The sequence below is a fragment of the Tachypleus tridentatus genome, chromosome 7 (assembly GCF_004210375.1).
Source record: "Tachypleus tridentatus isolate NWPU-2018 chromosome 7, ASM421037v1, whole genome shotgun sequence".
Taxonomy (NCBI): Eukaryota; Metazoa; Arthropoda; class Merostomata; order Xiphosura; family Limulidae; genus Tachypleus; species Tachypleus tridentatus.
The window spans coordinates 17,748,880-17,766,093 of record NC_134831.1 but is presented as its reverse complement, the minus strand read 5'-3'; the positions used below and the strand labels follow the sequence as shown (position 1 = coordinate 17,766,093).

Below are 17,214 nucleotides of genomic sequence, written 5' to 3'. Positions count from 1 at the left end.
TACATGTCAGTTTCTATTTATCAAAACAGTAACAAAACAAATGAACAGTCAGATATTATACATTTACATTGAGTATAATGCTTCATGTTCATTCTTGTTATGAATATGTGAGGGTTTGGAAGAAATCATATGGTTCATAATGTGAAAAATTTATTAGTTCCATTCTAAACATTTGGTAAAGCATAAAGTCTTCCAGTTGTACCCTCTGTGTGTGTGTGTGTCTATGATAAATGAGCGAGTTACATAAGAAAAGTGTAAGCATTAATTTAACTTACACTGGTATTAATATGGTAATGAGTACAGTATATATAATGAATTACTAATAATACTAGTTGAATAATATTTACCATGGTATTTATGATTAGAATAAATTCACAGCTTGATGAGGTTTTAATACATTTACAACATAATTTTGCTACATGTCTGGTTTTAATAAAAAGTGATTTATAGTAACTGTCATAACATTACAGCATGCTCATATAACTGATATTTTAGCAGTTTTTGTTGTATCTTTTTAAATACACGTGTTTTTAGTATAAATTTCTTTCTTGGTTTTTATCAAGTAGAATACAAATGATGGAACTAGAACTTGCTGTATTACTTTAAGTACTTATTTCTGTTCTCATATATTACATTTGTGTTATCCTAATAATTTTCTCTTTCTTTCTCATTTCAGAGGGATTCCGTGACGGAGTAACATAAACATAAACTTTAACATTGTCACTGAAAAGTGCCTACAACAAATTTGTAAGATCTGATTGTTTTTGAAATTGTTGAAAATTCAGTAATATACCATAGTTACTGGATAGTAATAGTAGTAGTTGAATTAGCTATTACTGAAGTCATCACAAAGAAACTTAGAACTGGAAAAAAGGTCTTCTGACATTTGTTGTCAGTATGGCTGACCATATAAGCAGTGTAAGTATGGTAAATTGATATATTCTCGTTGTATTATGTACAGTATTGTTGGAAACAAAACAATTTAAAAGTATCATTACATATGACATTTAAGACCTCTCTAACCCTACTATTATTAAATTTAAATCAACTTACTAGTATGATAACTAATGGATCCAAACATTTCATGAAAATGTGCTGACATACTCTATCTTGAAGCACCTCTACTTCTCATGTGTCTTTTCCAAACCTTTATGTATAATTCATGTTGAAATGCACTTAGAAGCTTGACATCAAATCTTAAAACTTTCTAGGACTATCTTTACATCATCAGTATGAGTTGCAGCTTCTTCTGGTTAACAAATAAACTACAACCTTAAAAATGTAGCTTCAAATACTGATTTTAAATATGAGAGTCTGAGTATATAAAGGTCCAGAATCCATAAATAGTTTTGTAACCCAAATTTCTGTGTGATGGTTAAGATATTATTTCATAATGCATGTGTGTGGATTATGCAAAATATAATTCAAGTGTTAAGTTAAGAAAAGCTTGTTTTCTTATAATATGTATATATCTCCCACCCTCAAAATAAACATTAGGAAAGAGTCTAAAGGTTAAAAGTCTGTACCCTGAAGATTTTGATGATTATGTAGACTTATTTTCCAGAAGAGTTTTGTTTATTTCACAGTGTGTTATTGGCTTACTGTAAATCACTGTAGTACCAGCATTGTTCTCCTATCCCCTCTTGTTCCTCTTTTGGAGTGCATATTGAAAATATTTTGAACATTTTTGTATCCTTCTCAGCTGAGGGAAAATTTCAACTTAATGTTTTTGCAGAGATAAGTAGTCAGATCAAGTGATTATAAGTGCTGTGTAAGTTTGATGTATATTGATATAGTTATGTTAGTTGTTTTGTACTGAACCAGGGTCATGTTCAGTGTTTCCAAACAATTTGTTCAATAGTAACAAACAACATGCTTCAGTATATGTATTTTAAAACATTTTTTCTAAACAGCTGAAATGTTTTGGTAGGCTGCTGTTTTCCTATTGTTCTGACAATAAAATTGTAACTTCTATTAGAACTCTTACTGAAATATCCTGGGAAATGTAGATCACCTTCAGTGATAGTTCTATACTAATTGTACTAAACATCAGTATTAGGTTGTGTCTGTTGATCTTGTATGGTCATGCATACATTAAGTGAGATGGGAACCTATTGGGATTGTATTTCTTGGCTATTTTTATCAACAAAAGTTTTGTGTTTATTACTTGTTTATGTGAATTTCACTTTGCCTTTGTATTCATATTATTGAACCTAAAGTAAACTTGTATGTAATCTTCAAATGACTTCCATTTACTTAATGCATTGCTTATGTTTCCTTTACAACTTCACAATTTGTTATGAAGTATTGAAACAGTATACCTTTAATTTCTCACTCGATACCATTTTCTTTGTTTCAGTATACTGAAATAACTTATGATTAACATTATGACTTGAATATTGATACTGTGTGTTGTTAGTTGTACAGGGTGGCCCGTAAGTCCCTACCCATCCATATGTTGTGTCTAAACAACATTATAATACTAATGATGAGTTGAAGGCAGCTGTTACTGCAGCATTTGGAACAATAACCCCTGCTATATTGAGGAAAATGTCTCGCAGAACATGGCGTTGCATAATATTATGCAGCGAGAATGAGGGACAGCGCACAGATACACTGGATACATAAGATACATGGATGGGTAGGGACTTACGGGCCACCCTGTACATATATATAAAATATATATATATATATATTTGTGTTTAGGTAAGTTGCTTGATTTAAATACACAAGCCTGTGATGGTTTTATTGTCTTGAAATGTTTACATATTCCACAGTAATTCCTGTACACTGAATCTGAAAATATCCATTTTTCTCCATCATCTACAGATATTTCACAAAATGTCATGTGTACTTTTACATAAGTGAATCATTTTCATTGAAACCTGAGTCACATCTTATGTTCAAAATGTTGACAATCAATAGCTATAGATTTCTCTGTATCAGTTGTGACAAGTCTTGTCAATTGTTCTTGAACCCAAACATATTAAAGAAAAAGGTTTGTTGTAATAAATTAAATAATAATTTAATCAAAGTAAGTTTGTTTTTTTCCCTTCCTGATTTGTAAAATAAAAAAAAAATCCTTGCACAATAGAAGAAAAAAATTATTTTCAAAATCTGTCTCACAGAATTGTGGAAAATCTGTTATTAAAACCAAAACTTTTATGAAGTTTAAATTTGCAAGCCAGTGTTACTATGCAAACAGTTTTTTTTAATGCATACATCTAATGTATAAAACTACAAACCAGTCAATGTGGTACCTTTATGAATTTTGTGATATATTGAAGGTTTTGGAAATCATGTGCAGCCTCCTACTTACTCTGGCCAGATGTTTTTTTATTGTGTTTTCAGTATTTAATGTCAGTCTGTGGTTACCTTAATCACCACTGTGTTTTTTATATAATTATAATCTTGTTAAAAAATGTTATTTTCATTTTTACTAGCTTTTCTGTTTTAACCCCCTTCTTCATCTGCAGTTTTTATAGTTTTTAATTTTTGAAAAATGAAATGTTATACACATATTCAGTTTTTAAGTGGTATGTTATCCCTTCTTATAATTTTGTGGGCTATTATAATTGGTATACCATTTTAGTATTTTATACAGATAATGGTCTACTGGAATACTTTTGCATATACTTGAGACACGTCATAAAGTTTGTTGTTTTTTAATAATTATCATACTTCTATCTTAAGACTAGTTTCTTTTTTGTTTCAAGCATTTTTACAATTGAATGTGCAAAATATATGATTTGATAATTTGATTTCAGAATAATGTATATATTTTTATGCAACTGTAAATGCCTAGAGCCCAAAAGTACATAATTGATGGCGAGGAATGGGCAAGTGCTACTCCACTCTGAATATTTTGTAACAAAAAATTTTCTAGCCTTGCTTCACTCACCAGTTCTTCCTCACCCTCTGAACAAGGTTATATGTCCATGCAAAAACATTATTTTACATTTTAAGATTTGGTTAACCATTGTTTTAAAATTTAGTGCTGATTAAGATACAGGAATTATAACCGTATTTCAAAGATAGCAGAATTGCATTCCATAGTGATCGAATCGGATAGTTTCTTCTTGCATTAACTGTAATGCTATATGTTAATAAGGTTTAATGTTTTTTTTAATTTATGACTTGTGAGATTTCAGTTAGTGATTTTCATTGTATTTTAAAGCATGTTTGAAGAATATGGTAGTTGTAAGTAGTCAAAGTAAGTATTTGTATACATTTGCATATGTTTATGTGAATATTTAATGGTGTTGTATTAAAACTAATACAGTTTTTCTTTTCATATGCTTTACTAGTATCCTGTCCTGAAATCATTTTTAGCAGGATCATTCAGTGGCACTTGTTCAACCCTACTGTTTCAGCCACTTGACCTCATCAAGACTCGATTACAGAGTCCTTTCCAAACAAGGTAAGTCACAGTGAGGACTAAAAACAAATCATCAGATACACATGTTCAATACATGGTGAAAGGTTTATGAAATTTAACAAATCACTTGTGATTCCTTTTCTGATTTTATAGGTAAATGAGATGTTTCATTTAAGTTATGGCTACATCTTTACTTGGATCTGTAGTTATGTGTTTAAGAAACCTTTCTAGGATATCTCCATTTAAAAGTATCTCATGTAAAGATGCATTTGATTTGTTTGTGGCAGTTAATAGTACTGCATTAACAAAAGAAATAGTTGTATATTACTTATTACATGAAGATTAGAAGTTGTATAGTAATTGAATTTTAAATACCAGCTGGAAGTTGTGATTAACCATCTACAGAAAATCCCACATTGGAGGAAATAATTGTTCATTAGACCTTACAACTTCTTATCTTTCAGTCATCCTTTCTGTTGTTGTTAAGCTACTCTCTCTAGCATGATCACAACCTGACTGACATGCAATATACAAGAAAGAAATAATGTATATATTTAGGTCTGTTGTAATAAAGTGCATGCTGTTGATAAGTTTTATGAGGCATTTATATCATTGAATGTAAAATCCTTAAATTAGTGTTTTTCAAACTGACGAGAAAATGAGGACACACACTGGTGGCTTGGAGGTGCTGCCTTTTGATGGGAGCATCCAAAAATGTTGACTTTTTTTTCTTACAAAAATTATTTTAAGGGGGAGGAGAGAGGGGGTGTAATAGAAACTTTAGAAAACACTCATTTAAATGATTAAGGTTTGAAAACAAAATCTTTAACTATTGTGAATAAATAAATGTTTGTTTCTTCATTTCATAACAAAAATTTAATAAAAGAGGAAACTAGTACCCAATCTGATCTATATTTATCCATCACTCTAATGATGTGAACTCTACACATTATGTAAGAAAAATAACATTTTGACACATGGTGAATCATTCTTAGTTGATTAAATTATTTGACAGGTCAACATGTGAAAGCCTATGAGAAGTTGGAGAAGAAATAAACACACTTCTTCACAATATTAAAACAAGTTTGTGGACTAATAGACTAGTTGGTGTTTTTGCTTAGTACCATCTTTGATTTTTCCAACTATTCAAATACTTGAAATATTGACATTAGATTTGTTTGTTGTTTACCAGAAAGCTACATAATGTGGTGTTGCTTCATTATCTAAAGGCTTTAAAATTCAGTTTTCATTGCCACTAAACTTTGTCATTGAAAGCTACAAAGACTATTTATCAATGTCACTAGTTTTAAACTGTGGATTAAAGTGAAAGCAACTGGCTGGCAGCACCCATCACCAACTTCTGTCTATTGAATTGTTAGAGTACAATTATTGTTTGTTTACATTGTGTTATGTTTTTAATATATAATTGCATAACTGTATTCTTTTGTTTTATAAGTAAATGCAGATGTATGGACAGGTGATATTATTTTTCTTTTCAGAACTTAATAGAAAAGACGGCCATACATTCTTTTGCTACTGTGTAGTACAGAAAGAAATATTAGATGTCACTGTTTGTTTGATCATAACAGTTTTTGTTTTTTTGTTTGTTTTTTGAGGTTTTATGAAGTCTACACAGCTGGAGTCTACAGCAGTCCAACTAAGACCTCAACCAATAATTTGCTATTTCTAAGATTATACAAGAATTTCCATGTTAAATTTCATGCTTTGACAATTCTCAAACACTTAGTACATGTCTAGTTTTTGAAGATTTATTTTTATGAGTTAGAATTGTTTAGGACACCTATAGTTCTTATAACTTTTTTGCAGAATTAATTTTTTTTATGGTTTAATTGTCAGAATTCTCAGGAGAAAGAGTGTGTATGTATGTGTGTGTGTGTGTGTGTTGTTGTTGATGTACAAGTGAAAATACAAGTGGTATGACTGTGTAAGTAATGACTTTTAAAAGAAAATTTTAAAGTCTGTGAGTAATCATGATTTTAACTATCTCATTTTAGGTAGAATTTAAAATTAATTAATCTAATGGATTCAGTTAATAGCCTCTTGATTAAGCAATTGACAGTTACTGCTAGTTATACAGTTCTCGATTTGAGTCACGCAGAAAGGGTTGCAAATTATGAATCCTTGGAGTCACAATCTTGGCATACTAACCACTAAGAAACAACAAATTTCTTGCAGTAAAAGTATTTTGAATTTAGTGATTATACATTTATTCAATTCTATATGGTTTTTATCTCTTGTTAATATATATTTTCGATCTTTTATTATCGTTATACTGTAATGAAATTTTATCCATAAACTTGTTCAACTGAAAACCTTGTTTTGAATTTTTTAAGACTAACTAAATAGACATTAGTTTGAGCTGTTGTGCATTTATCAGTGATTCTCTGATGTTTGTTTTAGAACTACAGGATATGGAATGGTCTCTCTGGTGTACCATGTGGTAAAAAATGAAAAAGTGATTGGTCTGTGGAAAGGAACTGTTCCAGTAAGTTTGAAGGAAGTGTAGTTACATAACTATATGTTACTAGAGTGTATACTTACTCCTTTATTTTGTCTGAAAACTATATGTGTATTAAGATTTAGTGAACACTGTCATTGCATTTTTAATTTGTCTAGAAAAAAAGTGACCTTAAACACAGCCTTCTCCAGACCCTTATATTGAATGAGAAGTGTCGGTGATGTGGCTTTAACTCCAACAAGAAAATATTCTCAACCCATGTTAACAACAAATATCTCAATGTTCATACAGTTCAAAATGTCTAAAAAAAACTTGCTAAATGCTATTGCTAAATTTGTAGAAAAGCAGGAAACTAAGAATAATGCCTTAATTAATTGAAAATCCACACACATTTTATACTGTGAGTGAATTATCATAGTTTTGTTTTATCTGAATCTGACGATGACCGAAGAAGGTAGAAACATTTTTTGCTCCTCTACGTAAAAAATTTTCTCAACCAAGACAAGCCATTTTTACACATATATTTTTCTCTACAAGTGGATTTTCTCGACATCACTGGGTATTCAGATATATTTCTTTCATATAAAGCCAGTACCTTAATTTATTGAAATCAACTTGTAAATTCTTTGCCAACTTTCACATAAATATCAGTTACAGTTAAAGTTGTGTCACTTGCATATTGTTTTATCTTACTCTCTAAATATGTATTTACAATATCATTAACATACAAGTTAAACTGTATTGGACCAAATATATAACCTTCAGGAACATCACGTTTTATACTCATTGGATCACTTTCTTTTCAAATTCAAACATCTTGCTTCTGTTTGAGTATACTGGTACTAAAGATATTAATAATTTTAAATTTATTGTTTGTTACAGATTGGCTAATGTTTTTATGATTGATTTCTGAATGAAATTATGTTAAGTTCTTATTCATAGGTTAAGTTGTATTTAAAAAATAAATTATGCTTTTTACTGCACAAAATTCATGTATTTAAAGAACAAGTAAATTGATATTGAAAGTTCTAATGTGTAAATAGAATTTGGTTTATTTTTGTAGTTAAAAGAATTATTACATACAAGAAAACTATTGCAAATAGAGGTTTTGTTTCCATTCATATTATTATTAAAATGAAAACAGCCTCTGCTCAAATTCACAAATCATATGGAAATTTTCAGACTAATTAATTTCAGAATTTGTATAAATGCATGTTTTTTATCTTAGGTAAGCATAAAATAGTTAAACTGGTGTGTAGCTATTATATTTTTAATATTTTTGTGCTAGAACATTTAACCCATATGCCTACATTGGTCAGGCTAATATAGCATTATAAATAATTGTTTTTATATTTGTTTAGTCAATGACTCGTTGTGTTCCAGGGGTAGGACTGTACTTTTGTTCACTCAACTGGTTACAACGAACACTAGCGTAAGTTTTTAACCTGTGACACATATTTTGGATGATGCGGCTATAGAATTGCATGTGTTGCAGGACTAGAGTAAAATTTAAAAGTAATATTTGCAATTTTGATTTCAGATGCTGTAAAACGTTTATTTGGTGTCAAAATAATTGCATACTGTTACAATGGCTTGTAGAAAAAGAATTTCTCAATGCTGAATATATTTTTTGTACTCTACATATGTATCACATATTTGTGTATGTAAATTATAACTGAAAATAGTTTCATTGTAGGATAAATGTTTTGTGTAAGAAAACAAACATGAGTTTTTCTCGTACATGTTGTTAGGAATTATTTTGCCATGTTCTATCTTATATTTTCATAGTGACTATTAAACTTTTAAAATAAATATAGCCTTATCATCTTGTATTTTGTTGTTATCTTGTTTTATTTTTTCATCTGTGTTTTTGTTATTCCTTAAGAGAGTTGGGTTAAAATTAGCCAAGAATTAATACTTTTTATTTAGGTTTACATATTAGAAGTTAATTTTTGGAACTTTTGTGAACATTAAATCCCATATATCAAATATAAAATGATAGCTTTAAAAGCATTCATGATTTATTCAGTGCAAATGTTGGGGAGAAAAAAAAAACATTTAATAAACTAATATGTATCTGTAGACAGGAAAAATGTATATAAATGCATTGCCTTTAACAGAATAGACCTGATAGTGCTGCACATAATTTAAGGAGTTTTTAACTACCAAAATAGTTTTTTTTAGACAGCATGTTCATGTATTAAAGATACCAAAGAAATGCACGCACGCACGCGCACACACACACACAGTTGAGTGATATTGGACAGACAAATTTCCATTTTTAACCAAAATGAATTTCTTTTATTAATTTAACTAAGAACATAGAGTGAAATTGCTAAATATTTATTTTTTAGCAAACTAAAAATAATTACTGCAGATAATTACTTATAATCTATAAATTTGTATAATATAAGTTTATAACTGTATAACTTTTTTCTTGACCTTCTACATCATTGTACTTTATGTATGGTCCCTAATTTTATACAGGAAAAATGATCCATCTCCTTTTGATGCAGTTTGTCTGGGGATTTCAGCAAGATCACTGACAGGAGTTATTCTTTTACCTATAACAGTTATAAAAACAAGATATGAGGTATGATGCATATTGTAAAAGTGAAGTTTCAGATCATATGTTTAAACTGTAATATTTGCACATGTACAATAATATGGCAGTTGTGATTTTCACAATTAGACAGAGCTTTGTTATAGCAGCAAACAATTTACCCAGACTTCTCTAAACTTTTCAATTTTGAAACAGATTATTTTTAATAGACTTTATTGGCTAGTGTACATTTGTTTTGTTTTCTGAAAGTTAACATTTTTTACTAAAGAAGAAACATCCACAAAATTAAGTTTTGGAATATGAATGAAAACAGTGAAATATAGCAAACTTTTGGCATAACTAATTTTGTATTCAGTTTTAGTAGAATTACTTTTCACAGCAAGTAACTGGTTAGGTTTCTCTTTATTTGAATTATGGTGGATATATACCATCAGCCATTATTAACTTAGGCTTTGCTTTGTTTTTATTGTTTCACTTTTAAAATAAGTTTGGTTTTATGTATAATTGTTTGTGTTTTGGATCTGCCTGTTTCTTTAGTTTTAAAGTTCATCTCTGTGAAATGCCTATTTTATTGAAGTTCTCTAACTGGTTACACTTGGTGTATGTGAATTTGGATATCACTTTAAAATAAATTTCCTTGTTCAAATGTGCAAATACATAACAAAACATTTTAATTGTTTTTCTTCTTGGGAACTGAATTTTGTAATTTTATTAATTTTTATTATTATAAATGATATTGCTTCACTGATATATAATGTGGGTTATATAAATGTTGTTGATTTATTTTTCTGCTAAGACTAAATATTGACGTATTTAACATACTGTGCTGTAGTTGTATTTTGTATGTGTCATGATACATACATCAGCTGCAACTGTAGGCTTAAAATTAATTACATTATTCTGTTTTTATTTCCAGAGTGGTGTTTACAGTTATGGTAGTGTTGTACAAGCTTTAAGAGTTATACACACTACAGAAGGTTTCAAAGGTAAGTGAAGTATAACAAGTTTCTATGTCTTATTTTTAGTAGTGTGTTGCTTAGAATTTTAAGTACTGTATAGTTTTGCCTTTTTTTTTCCCAAAAAGCTGTGAATTGGTTTAACTAAAAGACATTCTGATGAACCTTTTGTTTATAAATTTCAGTTTTGTTTCCAGAGTCTACAAATAACTGCATTGATCGTCTCATGAAAAATTAGTCAAGTATTTGGTTTTGAAAGCTTTCAGTCTTTGAAGTATTAGACTTCTTAGCTTTGTTTCTGTTTCCTGTTTTTTGAAGAGTGCTATATTAAAAAAGCATGAATTTTGTAGAAAGTCCAATACAAGTCCTGAGAAAAAAAAAATCATTAGGAGGGTCAACTGAGCTTTCCTGCAAAGCTTGTTATGGTTACTATCTGCATACTTAAATAGCTTGTTATACCAGGACAGTCTTAACAGAAGTTCACTCAACTTCTTTTACCATCATAATGTTGTTATAACTGAATGAGAAGGTTGGTATTTACCACTGATTTTTCATACAATCTTCAATATACTTTCCAGCTACCTCACTGATTTGATCCCAGTGTATTTCAGTAGATTTATGGTAGTGTGTACCCTTTACATAGTGTTATTTAGGTGTTGGCCTTTTTATCAGAGGGGAAAAAAATCATACTATTCAGAATTGTGTATTCTGGCATATGTGTAACATAACCACTGTGGTTAATTTGTATATTATTAAAAAAAAATCTCATGTTTCTAATAACTCCTACAAACATGAATGCTTCTGAAAATGGATTCAAACCTTAATGGGATGTGAAGAACTAGTCAAATTATGGCACCAGTCAATATATATTTTCTTTCTTGTATGCATAGTTTGACCTTTGTGATTGAGTCATCAATGAAAGGTTATTGGCACAGTCCATTACTTCTAAGAAGGTATTAAGAATGCAGCATTTTGATAAACAGAGGCATAACAGACAAATTAGTTAAAAGTGCTTTGAAACAAGAAGAGAAAAGCTATTTTGGATCATGTTGGCATGGGAACAATGTAAATAAAAGCATTTAAATGGAAAAACCTTTTTTCTTATTTTTTAAGGGTTTTTTGTTCAACTAAGACTCTTTGTACTGGACATTAGAAGTAAAACATTTAAGGATCCAGAAAAACTGTGATAAAATAAGTTCCATATTATTCGACATTTTAAGGGTATATGCTACTTCAAAAAATAGGATCAGTTTTATTTATTATAATTGAACAAGTTTGGGAATGTTTTTCCTTAACCATATATGAATAAGTAAGGGTCAAAGTGTGCAAGTCATGAATTTTACAGATTGCTATTCAACATGATATATCAATGCAAGAGTTCTGAAATATTAAGGTTACACTGTTAATTTAGTACATCATGTAGTGGAGGAGAGCATGTACTAGATACAGTTTACTAAAATACTGAAAGCAGTGTATATGTCTCATTGCACTTAGGTGCACATGATTGATCCAGTGCACCAAGCCTGTGCACATTTGAGTAATAATATTTTTAAATAAACTCCATAGTCTTTGTCACTGATGGTATTACAGTTGAACAAGATATGGAGATTTTTTTAAGATGTAAAAATTCAGCTTAAATATTAATAAGGCTAAACAGATATTGCATTATGAACTTGCTTGTTACTTTTTGTGGTAATTACTTGTACTGTCATACATTGTAGTTAATGTTAATATATTGGTTCATATTGTAGATAATGTTAATATATTGTAAAATCCATGTATATATTAGTGTTTCATCATAAAATTAAAAAAAAATTGTGTATAACAATCTTATAAAATTATATTATTTGTTACTAAGACAAATAATGCATTAAATAAAAATTAAAAAATAATGATTTTTTAATTTATTTACCTTGCTGTATTAAACTTCAGTATTGACACATCTTTGCAAGTTTGTTTGTTTTTTAATGCTTATCTGAAAAAATGATTTGGTCTTATATTTATGAATTTTGTTTTTTAAACTTTTCAGTTTTAGTGTTTTTTGTTTTGGTTTTTGTTTATTTATTAAAGCTTGTGTATAAGATAAATTACTGAAAGGTGTATGTGAAGCAAATGTTATCACAAGCTTTTGAGTCATTTGCTAAAATGCTTTAAAATTTATCTAGAAACGAGGGACCTGGCAACACGTTAATTAATACCTCTTAAAGGAAATAACATGCCTAATATTAATTTCTTTTTAACATAATGTCAGAAGCCATACATATCCTAATGGTTAGTATATCAGACTAGATCTGCAAGTCAAGCATTCACATCTTGTAACCGAAAGAGAGAAAAAAAATTGAGTTTAGTACTTCAGGGCCATGGGTGTGTTGTAAGGGTCAAATACCACTTTTTTTTCTTTTCAGACAAGATTAGCCTTTATGTTCACAAATTGTTATTCATATATGATATCTATTCCACCAAAGGTTATATTAAAAGAAATAATTATAATGGAAACTTCTTAATCAATCACGTCAGTATGTACCTGAAGAAGACTTACTAATATTGTTGAAACATGTAACATTGTTTTCTACATGAAATAAATTTTCATTATTCTTAGGAACCATGCAGCTTATGTTTAATTAGTTTGAAATTTGAAGGGAAAAAGTAACTTTAAAACCATTTAATGAGTCACATAAGTATGTGAAGCTGTAAAAAACAACAACATTTAACTGTGTATAGTTTTCTGTACTGCTAAATATCTTTCAGCAATTGTGAAAAATGTTTAAACAGTTTTACAAAAATAAATAAACATTTAGATCATTATTTAATCAGTTAATGTAGTTTATATCAAAAATTAACACTTCTACTATTTTTGCAGCCAAAAATAGCTTAATTTGGAGAAAATGTAAGAATACATTTTATTTCAGTAATTATAGAGGAGTGAGTTTGTGTGAGTATGCGTACTGTGATACAGTTATGGATGTTTTTTACTGTAGGTTTGTTCAGTGGACTGATTCCTACACTGTTACGAGATGCACCCTTTTCAGGCATATATCTAATGTTCTACACCCATACCAAAAAAGCTATGCCCGAATGTAAGTACACTGAAGTTAGTTATTCTTTGTTGCATGTTGTGTGTGTAAGTAAAGTGGTTTTATTATTTCATAATTGATGTTTTCATAATATTTACACATACTGTTCCACAGTGTCACAAACTAGAATGGTAGGAAATTCAACTTAAGTAATAATTATCCTCTGTGGGAGAGAGAACAGTGAAATAATTTCATAAAGGATATTAGTAAACTCTGCTGAGAAAAGTTTTCTAAAATGAATCTTAAATATGTCTGTTTTCTGTTTTTTTATAACAATATTATATCTCAGCTGGCCTGAAGAGTCCTTGCATTGAGCAAAAAAGGCCTCATTGGTACTGGATATAACAAAAATAGTATGTAAAATAATTATTAATCATAACTGTCTCATTAAAATCAGAATATTTCCTTTGTTTCATAGCATGGAGAGATGGAGTGACTCAAGTTCCAACAACATTTCTCTGTGGAACATTTTCTGGATTATTGGCTTCTACGTGTACCCAGCCAGCAGATGTTATCAAGACTCACGTGCAGTTGTACCCGAGCAGGTTCAGAAGGGTCTCGATAGCAGTTCTATACATCTATAAGGTATGGAAGATGTGATTAATTACATTACTTAACACACATTTTTTTCATTCCTTTCTATTTTAGCCAGTTTACATTTCTTCTTTTGTTGTTTTTTTTGAGAAACTTTGTTTTGTTACTTAAATAAAAACATAATAAATTTCTGTAGGAAAACTGTGTATTAATGGTAGTAATCACTATGGATCAAGCATATGGAACATGCCACAAGTGGACTTGTATTGTGTACCTATGTGTTTTTGCGTTAGTACTTGCAAGATGATGTTACTATTGCATATAACTTTTCATTTCTATCTATCAGTATTACTTTATGTATCTGTCTTATGTATATTTCTGTATGTCTCTCTTCTGTATATTTAACTTATTATATCATTTGCATTATCTCTCTCTCTCTCACGTTTATAGCGTGTGTGTGGCAGCAATAGTATAATGAATAGACAAAATGAAAACATAAACTGGAGAGAAAATTGACAGCAACTAGGAAACATGCTGTTAAGGGCAAGTAATTGCTAAGTACTAAAATATGTTAATCTTGTTGTACAGTCAGATTCTTACCTGCATTGGTATGCAATTGAGAGATCCTCTCTTCAGTGCTATTTGAATACTATTATGCAGCTATACACCACTTGTGACTAACTAGGTTTTGACATTTATTTCAGTGTGTTTTGTCTTTGTACTCTTTAGATGTATGTATCTCTTAAGAAACTTTACCTTGTATATATTTGTTTTTGTTTTTTTTGTATAAAGTTTTCTTCCATATACCTATGCAAGATTTTGTTTAACTTGTTGTTTATGTTTTACATAAAATAATCAAAGTGATCAATACAGTTTTTGTAACAGACATGAAAATTTAAGAGTAAATAAACATTTACTGTGTGAATATCCTATGTGTTGCACGTCTGTTATTACTATAGGAATATGGACTGGCAGGATACTTCAAGGGACTTGTGCCTCGAGTTCTCAGAAGGACTCTCATGACAGCTCTGGCTTGGACTGTTTATGAACAAGTATGTTACTATGTTCAGTTACCTGAAAACATCAAGTATTAATATTATTTTCTTTACAACAAATCCTCTAACCATAGTATGGAGATTTCTTTAAAATTTCCAAATTCATAACACTAAATGTATTTCTTTTTAATATTTGTGGAATATAAAATTTATTTTTGTCTGATAAATTAAAGGGAATTAGTCTTCTGGTACACAGAGCTACATACAATAGAAAATACACAAAAATTGAATAGTTACCACTTTGTTTTGTTGTATAATTAGTAGATAATTGCTTGTGCTTTAATTAACACTTCTTTTTGTTTTGTCTCCATTACTAGCCTTTAGAAGGTTTAATACGTATGGTATTGAGTATTATTTGTTTGAATAAATTTCGTTTCCTGCACTTCTTTGTTGTTCTTAATAATAAAATTCTATTTTCATTCCTGAATATGTATCTTGGAAACGTGATTTCGTGTTATTTAAACCTCCAACAACATTAAATAAATTTTGTATTAAAACACTTGAGTTTTGTCTTTAAGTAACATATTTTTCATGGTTTTTAACAACTTGTCAGTTTTAGGCTCATACATAGTTTTGTTTTCAAATTTATTGTTATTATTACTAACTAATATTCTCATAATCCTGTAGGTCTCACGTGAATTGGGGCTAAAGTGAAAGAGACCACAAATGTGTTCAGAACATAATTATATTTTGTACTGTTATATAATATGGTAATAGATTTTGGAGTATATGAAAATATTGTCTCTGGTAGCACTGACAACTTCTTCTTCCCCTTTAGTTCTTGAAAACAAGTTGATTTAGGAAGAATTGTGTGAATTCTTACAGAACTTTAATGTTTAAACTTAAGTGTTCTGTCATATGAACCTATAGCATCACAAGTGTTTCACACTAATGTGTCTTCATGTATAAATATTTTCCTTTGGTTTTTGTTTATGTTGAGATACTGTTTTACTGTATTTTTAGTAGCTATTTATTATTTGACATATATCTTTGCAATATGTTTTCATTACAATGTTTTCTTAACCTAGTAAAATATATATCATTCTTCAATAAAATGTACAATAAGAAAAACACTTTCATACAGTCACTTTTCTTAGGATTTTGGTAAGAATGTTGTATTATTTCATACTCGTAGATTATTGTGAAACATTTACTTAATGTTGTCACACTGTTCATCATTGTTTTATGTAATATTGTATCATATAAACATCTATACTCTTGCTTTGTTTTGAAATATTGAATTAAAATACTTATGGCAGAATTGGATTTTCTTTTATCTTTAAGCCTAGCAATAAGTGCCTTTGAAATGGTGATAGTGATTTTAGAAAATTGAATGTTTTTGTGAACTTGTACTAGATTGTTGTAATAAACTGTACATTACTATTATTATCATTATTACTTGGGGGTTGTATTATATTTGATTACAGAATTAAGAGAACATGTATTTAATTAATTTCCTTAGCAATAAATACACTAAGATAATGTTTTCTTGGTGGGGAAGCATAGCTCAGTGGTCAGCATACTAAACTGTGAATCTGAAGTGTGCATCCAATCACCATAATAATAATAATAATAAAAAAAAAAATCTCCCCTCTGCATTTTGGAGCCACTGGTGTGTTCATAAGAGTAACAGGCAAAATCTTTTCTGTCCAACAAAGGTTAGCAGTATTTAGTGGTAACTAGCTGCCTTCTTTTCATCTACTATTTCAAAATCTGGGATGGCTAAGGCCTAGAAAAGAAAATGCTTTGTTCATTGTTATCTCACTGATCCTAATTTTTCAAAAAATCCCTAGATTAATTTCTTTATTTTCATTAAATTATTGCATCAATCTGCTTCCATACTGTGTAACATGAAGGTTATAAAAAAACCTTGTCTCTGGTTTGCTAGTAGGTGCAGTGTGTCAAGGCCTTCAGCCAATAATAACTGAGCTATCATTCAGGCAGTGTCAAATATTTCATCATGGCAGTTAGAATATTGCCTGTCGTTTTTAACAATTGCTTCCCCACAAAACTGTCACAGTTTAATAGGACTCAAACATATTTTGACTGTTATACCATCCTGAACTAGATTCAAATGATTGCGTTTAAGACATCAACACATGCTTATATGGGTAAAATTTCAATGAACCCTGGGAGAGACCAATTAGTAGACTTGTTTAGTGACAAATCAGTTGA

The 17,214-nt window shown here is 29.5% G+C and overlaps 1 protein-coding gene across 11 annotated transcripts in view; it reads left to right on the top strand.

Moving 5' to 3' along the window:
- Window positions 1-16,435, top strand: part of LOC143255221 (mitochondrial glycine transporter-like) — a 36,689-nt gene extending 20,254 nt beyond the window's left edge. For all 11 annotated transcript variants that reach the window (XM_076510545.1, XM_076510543.1, XM_076510542.1 and 8 more), the window contains 10 exons: window positions 677-918; window positions 4,308-4,420; window positions 6,800-6,884; window positions 8,219-8,289; window positions 9,345-9,450; window positions 10,337-10,406; window positions 13,355-13,453; window positions 13,869-14,035; window positions 14,944-15,036; window positions 15,667-16,435. In XM_076510545.1, the coding sequence (XP_076366660.1) occupies window positions 898-918; window positions 4,308-4,420; window positions 6,800-6,884; window positions 8,219-8,289; window positions 9,345-9,450; window positions 10,337-10,406; window positions 13,355-13,453; window positions 13,869-14,035; window positions 14,944-15,036; window positions 15,667-15,693 (852 nt within the window). In that variant the 5' untranslated portion in view covers window positions 677-897 and the 3' untranslated portion in view covers window positions 15,694-16,435. The remainder of the gene's footprint in view (window positions 1-676; window positions 919-4,307; window positions 4,421-6,799; window positions 6,885-8,218; window positions 8,290-9,344; window positions 9,451-10,336; window positions 10,407-13,354; window positions 13,454-13,868; window positions 14,036-14,943; window positions 15,037-15,666) is intronic.
- The last annotated feature ends 779 nt before the right edge of the window (window positions 16,436-17,214 follow it).